This window comes from Electrophorus electricus, chromosome 4 (genome assembly GCF_041902795.1).
Source record: "Electrophorus electricus isolate QZ-2024a chromosome 4, ASM4190279v1, whole genome shotgun sequence".
Taxonomy (NCBI): domain Eukaryota; kingdom Metazoa; phylum Chordata; class Actinopteri; order Gymnotiformes; family Gymnotidae; genus Electrophorus; species Electrophorus electricus.
In genome coordinates, this window is record NC_137500.1 from 9818997 (window position 1) to 9839161 (window position 20165).

At 37.0% G+C, this 20165-nt stretch overlaps 1 protein-coding gene across 2 annotated transcripts in view; it reads right to left on the minus strand.

Annotated features, from left to right (window-relative positions):
- wnt7bb (wingless-type MMTV integration site family, member 7Bb) overlaps positions 1 to 19801 on the minus strand; it is a 28587-nt gene extending 8786 nt beyond the window's left edge. Inside the window, exons 1-2 of one of the 2 annotated variants that reach the window (XM_081712258.1) lie at positions 19441 to 19801; positions 11343 to 11569 (exon numbers count right to left, since the gene is read on the minus strand). In XM_081712258.1, coding sequence (XP_081568384.1) covers positions 11343 to 11569; positions 19441 to 19511 — 298 coding nt within the window. In that variant the 5' untranslated portion in view covers positions 19512 to 19801. Of the gene's footprint in view, positions 1 to 11342; positions 11570 to 17607; positions 18439 to 19440 lie in introns of those variants that run through there. The other variant, XM_027020084.3, reaches the window with a different exon arrangement.
- Positions 19802 to 20165: the final 364 nt, after the last annotated feature.

Genomic DNA, 20165 nt, shown 5'->3' on the forward strand with positions numbered 1-20165 from the left:
ACAAATACCGACCAAAGAGTCAGGGATTAATATTCCTCTATGATTATGTTTTAATGTAAACATTTATGATGATAAAGTCCCTTAAATCTCTCTATTAAACTTCATGTGTGTAGCATTCATGAGATTGCATAGCCTTTTCCTCTCTTCAGCATGTCTGCTTCACCCCAGACAGGAAAGATCAAAATAAGGCCACAAACAGAAAGGATAAAAAATGACATCCCAGATATCTAGTTGAAGATACTGAGAGTGTAAATAATGTAACTGTACAATAATGCTAGACAAAGGTATTGGTCTCCTCCAGATTTGAATGCTCTTGAAGTGTATAAGCCTGCCCAACTCACTGCTAGCATGATTTCCATTCAAATATGGAAATACAGTGCATTATGTATTCAGAGTAAGTATGGCAAGGGCTAAATGATTTCTCCTTCCCACAGGAATGCAGCCAAGTTCTCTCTGTCCAATCCATGCATTGCGTCCATCTGATTATTATTAAGCTGATCGAGCTTAAATCTGATCTCCTAACATCCTGTGCAACACAGATCACACAGATAACAACATCTACTCATTCATCCACCTATCTGTCCTTCCATCCATCCATCGATCTGTCTATCTGCTATGCTCACCAAGCTGACAAAGACAGACACCAATTTGACTGATAACACTTTTAATCTATCTATTCATATTTCTGGAAAAGCTGTTGGCTACCCAGGTAACCAGGCCAGGTTGGTTAATGGGGGGTGGGGGGTGTGCAGGGAAGAAGAGCCTGGACAATCAGAGTTAGCTGGGCTGCATCAACACAGTCTCCTGTTTGGACACACACACAGACAGATAGACAGACACACACATACACACACAGACAATGTCCAACAGCACACATTATAAAAATCACGTCCCCATTGTTTCTCAGCTGAAGGTCAATACTGCAGAACTCCAGAATTTAAATCAGTCTACCAAGCTGTCTAGTCAGATATTGAAACAGTGCTAAGAGAATGCCACAGGTGACACTAAAAAACATTGCTTACATTTGGATTATAAGAGTAATACATGATTATGACGTCTGTAATTCAGCACTTGTACATGGAGCTACAAGGAAGGCTATGAAAAAATTGTTTAGGATAAATAGGTTTTAAATATGTAGAGAGTAATACTATGTGCATTATATATAAGTGTTCAATATATTACATCTGCTCTGACTGCAAGCATGTCACGTCCACATCATTTTATACACCATAGAACAAATTGTCATGGAGAGTTAAAGCAGGCTACGCTTCTGTGCTCTTCACTCTCACTCACTCTCATACTTCACCTCCTTCTCATCAGCATTTTCTTATTTGCAATGGAGCCTGTGCTAGCGGGGCAACAAATACCAAGCCTCTTATCAAACCTCAGCACTTTGGCCTTTTTTTGCACTCACAGTCATACATATCTGTTTCAGAATCACTTTCATTCTTCTGAACTTTCTCTCACTTTCACTTTCTGCATCTTTCTGCCCATGACTGGGAATCACATGTCCTGATAGTCTTAAATCCCTGTGGCCTGATATATATTGAACACATTTGTACTTCCATGCAGATATTTCACTCTGTCTGAGTGAATGAGCAACATAGAGACGTTGCGTGATAATAAGCAATGTATCTAACAGTAAAACTCTGAAGCAATATTTTAGGTCACACTCAAATGCACACATCTCCAGTGGGGGATATGCAGTATTTTCAAGAAAGCAACAGTTTATTAGCTGGATAATCAGATAACATGAGCATAGAATTTATGAGTATTGCAGGCCATACATTGCCATATTAGAGCAAGTGCGACGAGCTTGGCCCTTTTGCATAGGCAATGTTGGCGAAGCAAATGTTTGAGTATCCAAACCAATAATTACAATGTTGCCAGTAGACAATTAATTTAAGAGCTGTAAGAGAAACACATCTACTAATAGAACAGTGAACACACGACTGATGATTCTGATTTCAATATTAGAGGGAAAACCCAGTAACACTTTACTTGATCAATCCTTGTATTTAGTCAACACATTATCAGAAACAGTGCTTTTCTTTTTTTGCTAAAAGTAATGAGATAGCTGTAGATAGTTCACATACCATAAAAACTTGCATCTGCATATTCTTAACCCAACCTGAGTTTCTGTTGTTCTGTGCATGTGCAACAAACCATAACCAAAGTCTTGCACAAAAGCTTTCCAGTTGACTGTCAGTAAAATCACCCGGATTGTGTGGTATCTTCACTATTAGTCAGACTTCACCTGTTTATTAGTAAAAATCCACAGAAATTTTAGGACATCCAAAAAGTGAAACACTGCTTAAATAAGTAAATCATCTACATAATTTATTCTCAGTGTTCAACCTCTTAAGAACAGGACTGAAAACACTGTGGGCATGGTCTGCATAGTAGTACACTTTATCTTAGCAGCATGTTAATTCAGTGGTTTTTATGTAGTAACTCAGCAAAATGACTTTTTCAAAATAGTGCTCACTATAGCTTATTAAAATAAGTATCAATAAACAACCAATATGATCATGGTTTTTTAAACACATGTACACAAAATAGTAATTCCAGAAAATAATAAACCATCTTAGTGAAGTCAGTATTCAGGACAATCTTCAGGACAACTGACAAATATATAGGATGTCTTTGCAGTGTAATAAGAGATGTAGAGATATTCAAAATTGTAGTGAAGTACACACAGTTTTTGCAAGCACAGAAGGACCTCTATCCAAAGCGTCATGTTTCTCTGGTAACTTTGTGTACTTCACTACAGTTTTGAATATCTATATTCTCTCTCTCTCTCTCGGGTGAAGGAAGAAAGTTCCTTCTTCTCCAAGCAGATAGTTGGTGTCCTGAAAAACGGAATCTCCAGAATTCCAAACAGCCATAGGCTCCTCTCCCAAGTCCTTCCTCTGGTATAAAATGTAAAAGAGGAATGGAAATTATAGGGTGCACATATAGACACAAAAAAAAGACATTAATAATGGCACTGATTAGAGCATTTCCGTAACCAATTCCTCAGTCTTATATTAAATGGGCAGGAGTACCTGATAATCATTTGCTTATTCATATAGGCTGATTTCACAACAAAGACTTGTTTACTATAAATTATCCCTTGCCTCGGGAGTTATACAATATCCAAGTTTGGATACATAACATAATGATCAAATCTATTCCTAAGAAAAAATCTTGTTTTGTTTCATACTGGTATGCATTACTGGTATACTGGTACTGGCATACAAAGATATACAAGGATACTGAAGCTGGTAATTTAGTATACCTGTGAGCATACTTCATCCTGATAAACAGGCTTATAGGGAAACCAGCAAAATAGGTCTGGATCTGATGCTCCATGTGCTTCTATAGGCCTTCTTTCCCTGTCTGGGGATTAATCTTTTTATTATGAAAAATCACAATGACAATAATAAGTTGCTGTAGTAGACTAAAGCCATTCTCATGTACAAGTACTGTTACATTAAGAAAATGTTTATCTTATACTCTAAAAAAATACATTTCCCAGTAATAGCCAATGAAGCAGAGAATATTATGAATGGTCCAAAGGGCTAATCAATTTATTATCTTTGCCTTCACTGTAATACCTTAATTGTTCCATACATTATGTTATTATAAAATAGCACTGCCATTTTATCTAATTATGTATTGATAATGTTTTACTGGTTTAACTTCACCAATTATTCTGTTAATTCTACATGATCAGCCATAATAAATATTCCTGCCAAATATTGAGTAGGTCTCCCTCATGCTACCAAAATAACTCTGACCCTCTAAAGATATCCTTGTGATATCTGACATCAATATGATATCAGTAAATGCGTTAAATCCTGTAAGTTGTGAGATGGGGCATCCATATATCAGAATTGCACAAACCACAGATAGGTCTGGGATTTGGGGAATTTGGAGGCCAAGTCAACACTTTGAACTCTTTGTTGTTTGTCAAATCATTCTTGAATGATTTTTGTGTGTAATGGGGGCATTATCCTAATGAAAAAGGCCATTAGGGAATACCATTGCCATTAAGGAGTGTACAAATTTGGCAACAATGTTTAGGTAGATGGTATGTGTCAAAATAACATCCACATGAATGCCAGGATGCCATGTTTCCCAGATGAACATCCAGAGCATTACACTGCCTCTGCCAACTTACTTTCTTCCCATAGTGCATCCTGGTGTCATCTCATGCACAGTTAAGTGATGCACATGCACTCTGCCATTCACATGTAAAAGAAAACCTGATTTATCAGTCCAGGTCAACTTCTTCCATTGCTCCACGGTCCAGTTCTGATGCTCACATGTATAAGGACTTTCAGCAGGGTCATTATGGACACTCTGACTGGCCTACAGCTACACATCCCCATACTCAGCAAGCAGAGACAGACTATGTGTGCTGACCCCTTTCAATCATAGCCACTATGAACTTTTTCAGCAATTTGTGCCACAGCAGCTCTGCTGTGCATTTAGACCATATGAACCAGCATTCTCTCCCCATGGGCCTTTGGCCAGATAGTTCTATAGTTCACCGGTTGTCCTTCCTTGGACCACTTTCGTAGGTACTGATCAATGCATAGTGAGAACACACCACAAGACCTGCCAGTTTAGAGATGTTTTGACCCAGTTATCTATCCATCACTCATGCTTGCACATTTTTCAACTCATCAAGTTCAACATATGAACTTCAAGAACTGACTGTTCACTTGCTACCTAAAATATCATATAAAATACCAGCTCATGACAGGTGTCATAGATAATACAAGATAATACATTTTATTCACGTCACCTGTCAGTGGTTTTAATGCTGTGGCCATTTTAAAATATGGTCTATTCAAATCTGGCATTACTCAAGCCTAGTCACTGAACAATTCTCCCCATTCTCATTTGCCATAAACTCCCCAGTCTCATTTGCCTTAAAACTCTTCTTGGATTGACTCCTTTCCATGCACTGTTTTGTTTCCTGTATAAAACTCCGTCTATGATGTGGTGAGATCATACAGAAGCCTGCTAAAAATGTTATGTCTCAACTTGTCCCTGCTGCCCCACACCTTACTGATCAGAAGCAGTTCAATAGTCTTAACTTAACATGTGAAAAGGTAACAGAGAAATGTGCAAAGAAAGATATTTCTGAAAGGGAGTTTCTGAAAAGTGTCAGATTTTTTAATGGCTTGCATTTTCCTTTTGGTGAAGGTAATAAAGTAGAAACTCCCTCTGATGTTTTAAGTAGGCTAGTTTTCACTGTTAAGCATTCATATACAATAATCATTATATAAGCATCATTGTTCAGTATTCATATACAATAATCATACTGTGGTTTGCATTCACAGCATCAGCTATTAATGCAAACCACAATACATTGACTGACGAGATCAAATATTTTAGTTTATTTAACCTGTAATATTCTGTAAATTATTCAAACTGGTGGAGTGCAGTGTGATTTAAGCTATCAGTGTGAATGGAAATTGACTGAATTTCTAAAATTAACTCAGGGATTTTTCTTTTGTCATTTAAATGTATTTTCAATTTTATACATATTTTCATGTGTGTTCATTTTCCCTTTCAAATGATGCTTGTTTATTGTGTTTAATTATTTAATGTGCATTAATGTTTGATAAGTGTGGTTATACTCTGACTTTGTAATTCCCTGTTGATATTAATATATGTAATTGATTGCTGTTCCAAATTTAATTTTGAAGGGCAGAGTTAATAATAATTTGATCTACAGAACAGCTGTTGAAATGCTACTGAAATGCAAGTCTATAGTGAACATTAGAGCTACACAATATATCATATATTAATTGCTATCACAGTACTGTCCTATATAATGCTAATTTGACATAAGGCTGCAATATGCAACAGGTCACAAATGTTTTATCGGGTGATGTGAGCATCCTGACCAATCTTTGACACTTTAAATAAATATCGTTGTTTTGATGTCACACCAGTTATATGTCTGTATTGCAATCAGCAGAAACATCGTTCCTCTGCTTCAAATGAGGTGGTTGTTTGCTTCCATACTGATGCACACCAATTGTTATGTTTTGATACCAAAAGCAATTTTATTTTTGGTACTACTTACGTCTCCCACTCAGACATGTTTCATTTATATTGGCCAAGCTGATGTTATTAATTCTATTGTGCCTGTTGCTTAGTCCAACCTCCCATTGCTAGTACCACTATTGACAATATAAGCTACCAACTCATACTAGCTAGCTAATATCCAGAGATATAAGATGCATAGCGGTTAAGCCTCACCATCACTCACAGCATAGGTAGCTTAGCTAACATTACCCTTTAATACATAGATAAACCCATACAAAGTTAACTGTCTTCTGATATTACTCTTAATAGTTTATTGGTGTTGCATCGTTATAACACCAGATTTAAGCTTGATAGGAAATCTATGTACTTTTAATGTACATCTATCAGCCAAGCACAACTAAATATTCATCCATTCTATGATTTAATATATTGAAAAACCATAATAAAAATACAGTAAGTAGCAATATAATCACATTATAGCATTTTTGTCCATATCGTGCAGTTCTACTCAATATTAAGTATAAATGCTACAGATAAGCTACTGAAACAGTTTATTTAGATGGTCCCTTTTCAAATGTACAGATGCTTACAAAACATAAATATCCCTTTTAGATTGTTACTAACAAGCAGATAAAGTGTGAATAATAGGAAAAAGACCACATTTGCATATTTTAATAAAATTAAAATTAATATTTTACTGACAGCTTACTAAAAACATTTTGTCCCAAACTGAGTTTGATAATGGCTTGATTCACATCTGCTTGAACTAATACAGAAACTTGGGTGATAATTTATTGATTATCTATAGATGCTGCTAGAACTTTAACATTATCCTGCATTTCTACATGTATTCTACAGAAAGCCAGTTGAAGTTTTGCTGAACATCTAGAGAAAAAGGACCGCCAGCTTTTAGTAGTCAGATACTGATCAATATAGGCCACTATTTTAAAATATATTGTTACTGAAAAGTTTTTGCTTTGCCATCTGAATAGCCATGTTGACTAAGAGGACTAGTATTAGAAAGAAAAGAAGCATTGTTCCAACTGTTGCCATTTAAAGATGAAGCAATGATGTATCTAATCTTAGTCATGTACCCTCCCAACTGAGTATATACATCCCAATTCAACTGAAAAGAAGCCAATAGTGGTCAAATGAGATTTTTCTTTAGTTATTTACCTTAAAATATAACCCAGAACAAGCATAAAATAACCACATACATCAGATTTTGTGAAGCTATTACTTTTACATTATTTAAAGGTCTGTTTTCACCACAGTGGACTAAAAGAATAGAACACCATCCAATGGTTTCAAAAGAAAATCTGCAGTCTTTTAAAAACTGTCAATTAATACTATTACAATCAATGTGACAGGAATGACTGAGATGGAGAGGAATTACAGAAGGACACCTTCAAATAAACCTCAACACTAAATCTAATTGTTCCAGTACAACCTCAGGGTAATGATTTTTTCTAGTTTCCTTGTTTAAGTCACTGTGTTCCATGTTCTCAGGGAGACAGTGTATTATTCACATAAAAATACAGTCAGTAAACAAATCATACAAGCACTTCATACTTCATTTCATCATTTCATCTTCATTGGTTTATTACTATTAACATGCAGTCAGGCCTAATAGGATGATGGCAGTCGCACATCTACATGGGAGTATTCACAGTGAGAAATAAACAGTATTCATACTGACATTAAATACAGAAGAAAGAACAAAAACCAAAAATTGTAAATCATAGCATTGGCAGCACTGGTTATGTTTACTGAAGAAATATGAAAACTGTGTCATTCTACTCCATGCAAATGGTAAATAGCATTTACATGGTGAATTCTGTGGTGCACCGCAAGCACTTGATATGCAACCACACAGATTTGTGATTCAGAACTATCTGCTAGCATCAAATCTGCAAAAACCATAAGACAAGGACTGAATGGTACCATAGAAATTACCAAAATCAAAAAACAGGTGTAAAGATGCTAATTTTGGGGTGCAATTTAAAACTGTTTCCAACCATATCATACTCATGCTGTAATCTTCGGCACTTCCATGTAATTTTCAGTAACAGTAGGATATGAAGAAACAAAAAATATAAACAATGTTGCAATGTTATCCAATATTATAATTGATCTTTTTTACACTTTGCCTCACACAAAGCTGGTATGAGCAAGGACCAGTCTTATATGTGATTTTAACATACTTTAACACTTCACTTGTGTAGTGCAAACAAAAGGAAAGGCACGTGCCAATCCTAGCCAGTTTCCACTGCATAAGCTATAAACAACCTATACAAGCTCACTCCCAAAGAGCACCAATAATATCTGTTCTACAACCATTAACTCTTCAGCTAGCATTGTATCTTTAACTTGGCATTCACAGAATTGTGTTCAAGTCCATAAAGAGACAGGCAAATTTCAGTAACCAAGACAGGGTAGGTTAACAGAACAAAGCAGCCTACCACCCACAGTACTGCTCCTGTGTTTGACTAAATGCAATATTGTGAGCAAACAGTTGGCAAAAGCACTTGAGTGAAATGGTTCTTGTAGTCACTACATTTAAATTGAGTTATTTGATCTTAAATAGCCATATTAATCACACTCCATGCTTTTAGTGCAAATTTGGGATGAATGTAAAATTTGTTGTATGGGTAAGAGCAGCCCCTCTGCCTGCCCTTGTGAAGTTAGTCAGGGCAACACAAGTTTGAACTTAGGCAATTTTTCTCTGAGATTAGTGACAAACTCCCTTCACAAGAACACACTGAATCACCTGGATGACAAACAGACCAGAAAGGTAAACGCAGAAGAGTTTGAGTGCTTTTCTCTTTCAGCACCTCAATTGTGTAATGGAGACTGGAAGAGCCTGACTTTTAGCGTTTTAGTCCCAATTTAAACACAACACATTTTCAGGATCCTTCTCAGAGCTTCAACAACATTTACACTATATGACAATCTACATATTTACTGGTTGGGCTGAAAATATATTCTCAGATACTGACTGTATATTATTCCTTGTTTATTTTCAAGGTGCAAATTCACAAAATATCTGTGATGAACTGGGATACTAATTTTGTTGGGTTCCATCACAACAAAAATCTTTTTATAATTTTTTTTTTTTTAAAGTAGTAATAAATCGTCTCTAATGTTTTGCAATCTACTAACATAGATGAGTCATGGAAACATAAATCCACTGCAACACTTTCAAGCCAGTGATGAGGGATATTTTGCTCATCATATTCATTCAGCTTGTCATTTTCATCTTTGTGCTAGTTTTGTCTTTCAGCTACAGCTTACAGAGACTCTTCGGTTACCATTTCTCCTTCCACAGATCTTTATATTATACAGGATAATACTGAAATGGGAATGAGATTACCAGCCTCTTTTCTGAAACAGAATCTTTCCCTGAATGAAATCTTTGGGGGCTCGGTAATACTCAATAGCCCAGCTATTAATATGTGCCACACTAGAAAGCCAGATCTTTAACTCTTGAAAAACAAAAGCATCCTTGTAAAAAAATTGTTTACTGGTTATACTTACTTAAAAATAAGTAACAGGGAACTGAGAGAAATATTTTTCTTGAAGATAGCTATAAAAGAGAGTTACAGTAATTCATGAAGTGTCTGGAGACCTTATGGTCTCGATGTTTCACCAATTTACATTAGACAATAAAATGTTAAAATTAAAATACAAAAACAATTCTGTCAGAATTACAAGCAAGGAAAGTAAGAACCAGGCCAACAGAAGAGCAAAAGTCAAAGGTCAAAACATAGCGTGACATCTAAAACCACAAAAAGCCTTTTACCAAAGCTCTAAAATGTAAATGAGAACCTGTGGTTGTAATGGTTAGTCACTCTGTGAGGCAGTTAAACCTTACTTTGTGAATTTCTCTCAAATCAAATAAAACGATCCTTCTACAAAGGTAAAATCAATACAAAATGAATTACTAGTGAAATCTCAACGGATATTGTCACCAGATAACTTTATCTACTATCATTAATCCTGCAGGTGACTGTAAACCTGTTTTTGAGAATTTATTTTCAACAAAGCTATAAATGACAAAGAAGGCACTGGTGGTAATAGGTACAATATTTCTAAACACACTGAAACTCACACTCTGTGCAGCACATTTAGGAAACTGAAAATGTACTTTTCTGTTTATTTCACTATAAATACTTTTGCACATTTGCAAGATGAGAAAACCAACTCTCATTGTTTCAGAAAAAAGTGAGTAACTGTAAATAAATTCTTTTGTTCAAAGATCCACCACAAAAGTGTAAAATTTCCTGCAAACTATGATGCATTTTGTGGAGTCAAGCAAATCATCTGAAAAAGCAGTGATAGTTAACAGAGCAACTGGCCTCAGCGTTCAGTCTGACCACATTTTAATGACAACAAAATAGTCTTGAATGGAAGGAAATATATTTTTAAAAAAAGACAGTAAAAAGCACACTGCACTATGACAATCTCTGGAATCTTTCTCTGAACAAAAGCAATGTAAATGTTTGTCCGGGTGTAGCTCATTTTGACTACATAAATATGAAAGAGGGAGCAAGAGAGAGAGAAGGATAGAGAAGCAGCAATCAACCTTTACCTAAGTCCTCGCAAATATTCTAGTCAGGATCTCAAGAAAGAACCGCCATTGCCATTCTTTTATGTTATTCACAAAAAGTGTTTACAGTCAAAGTCATCAAAAGCATTGAAATGATTTAAGCAAACACTAACATGTGCTGGTAAAATGTGGTGCTATATCAGTCACACTAGACGTACAAAACGTGATTTTGCAAGCAGGTGAAGTTCAAGTGGTGGGCATGACTGAAACTTGTATGTAACTAGGGTTTGGCACATAGTGAAAGCTGCCTTTCATATCTCTGTTTCAGTTCAGGAAAACTCTGCTTTTGTCGCTGCAACAACTGCTACCCCTGTAATCAAGCTTGCAATTGTTCCTCTGCTACAGAGCCTTAAGAACACAGTAACATGATGCTACAGCAGAGATGGGGATACCTACTGAAACTCACTGTGCTTTTCTTTGAGGGAGTATACCCTTAAAAAAAGGAGAGAATACCCACAACAAAAATGTTCAAGCAGGTTAAGAACATAAGAATTCAAACTGACCAGTTCTTTGTTCTTTACCCATCTTTAGCAGCATGTTGTGAGTTGTAAAAACTGATTTGAAAAATTGCTCTGCTCTGTGATTCTTCTACTTCACATCATCAGTTGAGTTTTTTGACTGACCTTTCCTGACTCGTCTTTTTTTCAGCAATGTACAAGAAAAGACTTTAGCACAGACTGACCTACTCGGAGCTCCTGGCCAAAGACTGTGCGCTCCCCCAGTGCCGAGCAGTTCCAGCGGCCGTAGCGGAACTGGTACTGACACTCATTGATGCCCAGCTGAGCACCCTCGCCTATCACGATGATGGCGTCAGGGCGGCTTTGGCAAATGGCCCTCTGGCGTGGAGCCAGGCCTGGAATCTTATTGCAGATGATGTTGGCACCCAGGGCCACCACAGAGGAAAGGGCCCTTAAAGGAGAAGAGAAGCAGACACAAAACTAGTTAGAAGAGCACTGGGAAGGATTTAGTGGGTGGTAAGCACAGAAGCAAAATACATCAAATACAAATAAAGAGTATTGGGTATAAAATACAAAATATATTTTTGCAAAATTCTTTAAGATTTTTATTTTTGGCAAAATGCTTTAACATGATTTACATGTTGTTATATAGTGATATTCAGAATTTTAACAAAATAAAGTACCAAACAATTCACTTTAGGGAGCAAATTCTTTCTGTTTTCAAATAAATTATTCTGTTTGAAATGTTTTATACCAATGTAACAAGGATTAATAAAGGGGCACTTGCCACATCATGCATGCACTGGGTTTCATTACAATTACACAACCTCCTGAAAATTGTTTAGAAATAGATTCCACAGTATGTTTTAGAAGGTACGAAGGACAAACATTTGACAATGCGTGTCAGAACAATCAAAGCAGACAATGACATTTTGTTTATTTGCTTATGGATGAGGTCTGTCCACAGGGGTTTGGCACAGATTCCTGTTAAAGTAAGTCAGCCTTGTACACTAATTGTTAGGTAACATAGCTGGAATTGTTTCCAGACCTAACCAACTCCAGGCATGCTGCAGGTTACAGCACTATTTGTAATTTCTTCTTCTCAAATTTAGAAGTGGTTCACATCTTGACCCTGAAGTCACCGTAAATGTTATTCCTTTTAATTTGGGATTTCATGGTGTTTAGAAAGCATAAATGCTTTCTACACACAGAGCTGTTTTATGAGAGATTCATGTACCATTTGTAGCCTTTAAAAACTACAGTTGTCTATCTCTTATCTCTACACAGACTAATTTAAAAATACATTTACAAAGTGTCACATAGCAAAATCAGTGTTAAGTCTAGCTGGACACTGTAAGAGGTTATTCAACATTGCAGGTGTTCTTTCAACTAAACTTTTATGTTAAGAATTCTCTGCTATGCAATACTCTAGATTTATATTTACTCAAAAACTGAGGAAGAGTGCCTTTTGATAATTGAACAATTCCTATAGTTTCAGAAATCAGCATTCTACTCATCATTCCTTGTCGGTGTTGAGTAGGGACAATCATACTCAAATGTGCACAGGATATTTTGGGCACCGTTTGTATGTATGAAATGACAGTGCTAAACAACCCAGCCCTTTTGTTTACAGCCGTGTAACCCATGCAGATACATGTCTTTCAAACATGTCAGACACAAGGGCCATAAAAACCCATGGAGGCTCATGCCAGCTTTGAAGTGTGACGTCGACCACTGAGGACTCCACCACAAGCAAGACAGGCTGCAGCATGCAAGCTGTGTGTCAGCAAAAAGAAAGCCAATGAACAAAGAAAGGCGGGACAGTCACAGCTTATGGATCCCCCCTTCAAAACACATGAAAGTGGAAAAACAAAAGAAGCGAATGTTCATTGGAAATTGGATATGGTTGGCTCGGGTCTGCTTTGGTTGCATTTCCGTGTCCACAAAGGCTTAAGAATTATTCTTAAATGCAAAACCACATGTGCTAGGGAGACTGAGATGAGAGACCAATGAATGTGTCCTTCACTTTGCATTTGAGATACATGTATAGTTTCTGCAGCAAATTACATCCCTTTGTTTCTGCCAGCAAAAGTGAGCAGGTAGAAATATCTGATATTCTTGATGTAAGTAGATAGAACCCCATTTCTCTAAATTAAAAGAAGACCCATGAACATATATGAAAGTTACAGACAGTTAAAGTAAGAGCAGTTAGACAGGTTTAGTGGTGACTGTCATAGCTTTTGTTATGACCTCTTTCATGGGAAGTCCAAGGAAATTGCTTCTTTATGCAGTAGGGTCAACCAACACCCCTTGGGAGTAATGAAAAAAACATTTAACCAGAGACATTACAAATTCCTTCTTTGAATTGTAATTTTGAGGCAAATCTCAAAGACGCCATAGAGATCCCAGTGTCCTGTGCTGAATGAGACAACAGTTTTAATGAACTGTATGACCACCAAGCTATGGGAGTCATTACCACAAATCACCAAAAAAGATTCTGAGCCTACTCTGTGCCCTGCTGCCACATCAAGGCCTGCTTCCCTTTTTGAAGGCATGCAGATAGAACCAATAAACATCATGTGCAGAACAAGTACAGGCCAGAAATGCAGCAATATTGCACAGGCCAAAAATGCAGCACTGGTGTTCAATACATCATAAGCAAGAGCCCATGTCTGTAAGCGTAACACTTTATAATTCCCTTATAAAGAGGAAAAAGACAGTGGGAATGGGATTCCCACATCAGCAGCGATACAGAGGGAGTATCCATTATTACATAGCCCTTACATGTACATGATAAATAAAGCATAGAAATAAATAATCAAACTAAAACTGTTGTCTGTAATCCAATGCAATAAAGAACTAAGGATAACGCATGTGAAGGCTCAAATGCCGTGGAGACATGACCTCAGTGATACAGAGATGTGTCACATACTAAAAAAAATATAGTAGACTAACTAGGAAAAGGGTGTTTAAATGAAAGAAAGAGCATTCATAAATTCTACTTAAGTTAGAAGAAAAAATTGTCCTTCATAATCATAAAGTAAAAAGTTCTCAGGAACTATTTTTTTGTATATAAACATCAATGTATTTTTAACTATTGTGTGTTCTAGAAAGTCCAATTTCTTCTTAAAAACATAAAATTCTATTGCCTCATTTACTCAGTGTCATTGCTTCTGCTCACTAGCACAAATCAAATTGTAAGAGATGCACACTGCAACAGATTACACAGTCTGTTTAAATTCATTTGCAAATAAGCTTTTCTAAATTATATAGAAATTGAAGTTATGTAGTGACGTCTACTCCACAGACAAATGGACTTCTCCCTCTCATTGTTTATTTGGAGTCCACTTAAGGCTATGTATTATGGCATCCCTCCTTTCCAGCAACTATAATGCATGGACTAACATGTCGTCTAAGCAATGACTTTGGTTAAACAAGCTGAATATAGACTGTCTACCTCAGGCCAGGTTATGGGGAGGTAGACAAATGGAATAATGAGGGACTACAGATAATTATGGTCTAGCATGTCTGTAGTGATGTCACTCTGCCTTTGCATGGAGCCTCGGTTGTTTGTTGACCATGTCAAGGTCCCATAGTAAGACGTTCAGGAAGCCCTCATGAGTGTAGCACTGCTCACCATCTCACACAGAGGTGAAAGAGGCACCACTATGTGGCTCAGGTTTGCACAAGTGCTGAAAATGTCCTTGCTTCATAGGACACGATGTGTCTAATAAAAGGAATGAAGGGCCAAGACGCTGTTGTGTGAAAGCACATTCTTCTGTTGGTGATAGATAGCTCTACAAACAAGATAATAAGTACTTGCATTTTAACCATTGCTTTCTTTGGGGCATTGCCATACTTTCTTATACATGCACTGGTTAAGATAATTTAAAATTAATATTTTCTTAAGGTATAGCCTATGAAAGAATCAATATTTGTTTAGTATATAAAGATATATGAAACTGAAATGCGAAGAATCTAAAGCAAAAGTCAAATGACATGCTCACTGAGTTCATTCTAAAAGTTTTGAATATTTTTACAAGTTGCTAATTGGTGTATCTCCAGACTGAACCTAAGATAATTGTTTGAGTAAATAAAGTCAACTGTATACATTTGTTCAACTATGAACAATAGTACACTCTGGGGTCAACATTCCCAGAATGTATTTTACATCACCCCTATGTAAGACCAAAAGCCAAACACAGTTTGTTTTGATCAACCAACTAAGATCAGTTGATCTAAAGTTTATGTTTAATTGTGGTTGATGGAAAATATTGCAAAATAAATCAGAACTATACTGTGAGGAAGATTTAAAATATGAGTATGACTTCCTGGTAAATGACGCATAAATAATCCTGCAGACGAGTAAATGCACTCTACATTTATACAAGAGAAAATAAATGTTCTCTGTGCGCTTGGCTCCAGCTATCATGCAGTTCACTCCACTTAAAACAAATCCTACTGAAACAACTTCAGAACTACCAAGATGTACTGGCTGGCACCAGATGCTTACGGGAAACTAACAAATCTCAGCCTCACAGCCTCTCTGTGCTCCTATAATTTACTGTTCTTCTGCATTTACAAAGAAAACTGGAAAGTTTTTTTGCATTTGATAAAACTATATTTGTGAAATATATGTGTTCTATAAATGTGTATAAATGCTGAGAGTGTTTTAATTATTTAATTATATATTTTATATCACAACTATGTTGATATGTGTGTACTGTGATGTAAAGTGCATGTTGCTCAAAGGCTTCTCTCAACATCAGGGGCCACTCACACAGATACCTTATTGTATAAATAATACGAGGCTTATATTGACATGATCATTTCAATCTTAAAGAAGTAAATGAGTATTAACTTCCTGATGCTCTTCTGTAAATAGCCAATTTCTGACCATAAACCTCCAAGCATCACTCTCAAAGACCTTTGAGAATTTCAGTATTTCAGTTGTCTATAGGCAGTTTTTTATAATCGTTTTTGTTGTCGAAGTTGTTGCTTTTTTTGTTATTAAATTCTTGTTGTTACATATTTTTTATATTTTAATTTGCTAAACGTCTTTTTTCAATTTTCTTCCAAAATCGGTATTTTTATTATTTCAGTAGCGAATAAACAAGACTTCCCGTCGTGAGCAGAATTCTCCGGGGAGCGGCCTCATGCCAACCGCAAAGGCCGTCACTTAATTTCATCGTTCCTTAAAAAGAAAAAGCGTGAGGAAGAATTGGAGGGCGATTATAAAAAAGAGACCACATCCTTACTTTTTATAACCCTCTCAGGATCTCTTCCATAAATTTATTAAATTTTCTGTATGTCGAATAAATAAGGTTTAAACTGTAAAAACAAACAATGGTATGTCGTTTGTAATGTGCAAACCAAAGCTATACATAGACTTACCCACTGCAACCAAAACCCACATCTATTTTGGGGTCTCCGGCGTTAAAATCTAGAGCTTATGGTGTCATAATTGTTCTAAAAACGAAGGCCATTTTTACAACAACCTTATTTTTTATTCAGAAACCTGAATATGAATGCCAAAAAATAAAAATACCAAATATGTAAAAACACGTGTGTGTGTGTGTGTGTGTGTGTGTGTCTCTCTCTCTCTCTCTCTCTCTCTCTCTCTCTCTCTCTCTCTCTCTCTCTCTCTCTCTCTCTATATATATATATATATATATATATATATATATATATATATATATAAAATGTTCAGTCTCGAGTTATTATATGCACTCCAACTTTACTATCTAAAACAGCATCTCTTTCTAAAATTTGCAGAAGTTAAAGATCAGCATACCACCTGTGCGAAACAAGCAACATGATCTTCAGATTTACACGCGCCCCGAATCTTCCAGAACATCTCTGCCACGCAGTGGCCAGAAGAGATTTTTAAGGATCTTGTTCTAGACCTTGTGAGTCGTCGGTGTAGTGAGGTTTGTAAAAGTAACAGAGGTGTAGTTACCTTGCAAAAACAATTTAAAGAAAAGTAATTACCAATACCCTACGTTAGGAAAGACTACTTTGCTGAAGCTTTTATACCAACAAAAATGTTCAAGCCTACTTTATTCTCACGTGCCTCCAAGACTGACGTGAGGCTTGTGTGCAGGACTCATTATAAATGGTATTCAAAAATGAATACAAGAACCTGATGACACGTGAATTGCATAGAGCACTACAAACATCCTTTCACAGAGACATACCCAGAGGTACAATCACAAGCAATTACTCTGACTTCAGAAGTATTTTTGTCAGCGTCCAACAATCAACATCTTAGGTTATTATAAAGGAGGTTTGACATTATTTTTCACAAATATGTGTAATTGAGAAATATTGCCAAATACTGTGAATACGTCCGTTTTAGAAGGCGACTATACGCCATACAGTAAAATCCGGTTTGCAGCGAAATAGCAGAATATTCTGGTCTACTCTAAAACATAAATATTCACTACAAGGTGGGCGACTGAAACGTTATTCTCAAGCGTGTGAACTTACAGGTAGCTACCGCTCGTAAGGATGAGGAATATCTGCGGGTAGTAGACTGACAGCAGCACACTGCGAGAGGAGAGGATGATCATGGTGACATTGAGCAAATAGCCGCTTTCTGATCGATTGAGAGAAAAACAAATGTGAACTCCTTTATTCCCGTTGAGCGTTTAGTCCACTTGCGCCAAGCGACAAACTCTGTTTTCCAGTTTGATGCCGCGGTCCGCAGTAAAGAAAACGTTCTACGAAGCTCTTAATTCCCAGGACCGTATGTGTGTAGCAGCGAGCGAGAGATTGAGTCTGTCATCTCTCAGCGGTGAGGTTGTTACAGTGTGGTTGCCAGGCTGGAATGATGATGGTTTTAAGGATTTTGCATGGCAAAAAGTGCTTCTCTCCTCTCTCTGGAGATTCGGGGCTGCCATTGGGCAGAGGCATGACTATCCGCCCACTTTTGTAGCATACATGGACAAAGGGGCGACACTGCACCCATGCCCGTTTGAATGGAGAATTTCCAGTGGGAACGCAGGGGTGACCGGTGCAGCATATCCATGCCTGCTGCCTTTATAAGTGCAACATCAGTTTCGCTACCGTTATTTAACTACCGTGTGAAACACCGTGTTTTGGGGTACTCCAATGAAATACCTAAAAAAAAATTTCAGACGTCATCCTTAAATAAATCTAGACACTGGTATATCGTTATTTTCTAAAGGGCAAACTCTTTTTAGACAGAGAGGTCTACCATTACCTCTAGGCTGAATGAAATTATCTGTCTGCACAAGCACCTGAAAACCTATCTGTCATCACCCGTAGTCTATCACAGAGCAGGTATAGTGATAGGTTCTTACTGCCTTTAACTGCGGAGGGCCCGAGGTAAGCAAACAGGTTTGGCCTGATAAAACACAGAGATATCTGGTAGAGTTTATTTCACTCTTCCCTTTACATAAAGTTGTATGTCTTATCTACTGAAACACTGGAGATTATATAATCCGCTATTCAATAGGCCCTAGCTATACACAATGCAAACAGTTAACAGACGAAACGTTATCCGTATATATGGTGCACTAACAGGGGTACCGCACTAGTTAGACTACCATAATGTTTCATAGAGAGTTTGCTGTTTCATCAGAGGTTTGGTTATAAACTAATCTATACAAAATCAAGTTAACTACAACTTTGCTCGTAGCTGGATACAACCACTAAATTCTGTAACTAAATTGAGTTGGCTTGTAAGTTTCTTATTAGCGCCTTATTACTTTTTTTAAACGACAGTATACATAATTGTTTCTTGTTGAACATTAATTATTCATACTCATTTAGCTTGTTCCTTCTAATCACACACGTTCTCTGAGAATACAGGTGAGGTATTGCAAAACGCGCTGCAGCTGCGTGTGAGTAAAAGAATGTGGAAATACAACTCAGCACGCCGTTATTAATGAGGCTACAGAGAGGGGAGCAAGAGGTAGAGCCAAGCAAAGACAGCAGTGTGGATCATCCTCATACGTATTTAGCGATTCCATCTCAGTGTGTTTCAAGTGTACTGACAACAGGGAAAGCATTTAAGAAATGTACGTATATACGTTACAGGTCCGTAACACCTTTTAAAACTAATATATATTGGTTTCAAACTGTTGTGTGAAGTTTACTGAGTTTACATGAGCTCTATATTTCAGCCACATTAACAACAGAATACAGGTGCGTAAGGGAGCGCATATAACTCATACATATATCATTTATGTCTGAAACTACTTAACAAACGTATAAACAATTATGCAAAGAGCTTATGACATGTAGGGTATTCAATATAAATTTAAGGTTAACGTGATTTCTAAAGCTGGAACTCACCCGAGTCTCAAATAGACGATACCAAAACACAGCAGCACTTTACAAATCCACTGTCTCAGGGATCTGGGCATGGTCAAAGCAATGATGCGCCCAGGCCATTCACGGAGGAAATCCGGTCACGCTCGCGTTTACATTGGCACCTCAGTTCTGCCTGCGCAGGTAAAGCAGTTGTATCTGTTTGGCAAAAAGGTTTTTCTGTTTTTCTTTAAAGGTTTCGGAAAACTGAGACCCATAGTAAAACTTAAAATAGAGATCACTGATGCTATACGGTCTTTGTTTGAAGTTAAAGGGATTAAAAAAAAACGGCAGAGCTGAGGAATGAACGACACCGAGCTCTTTGTTTCAAAGGGGACCAGAGTAGTGTTTCCACTCGCCTCGTCAGGTGAACCTGTCGTGCTTCTCAAATTCCCTCTGGCTTTCTATCCTCCTCTCTCTCCCTGTGGAATGCCGACAGTAGGCTATTATGTTCCAAAGCGCACCGGCTGCTGCTTGTTGTACACTGACGACATCTTAAATTCTTTCCATGTATCTGCAGGTAGTCGAAACAGGTAACTTAAACCACGCCCCCCTTCTTTATGCTTGTATGCACAGGGTGGAGAAACTTCATTAGTGTAGCACGTGTACTTCTGCATATATTCTGCATAAACGATAAGCATATGATTTACTATCTAATTATCATAAATCTTCAATCCCTTAAATTTACTGCCTATATATCTTAGTTTCTT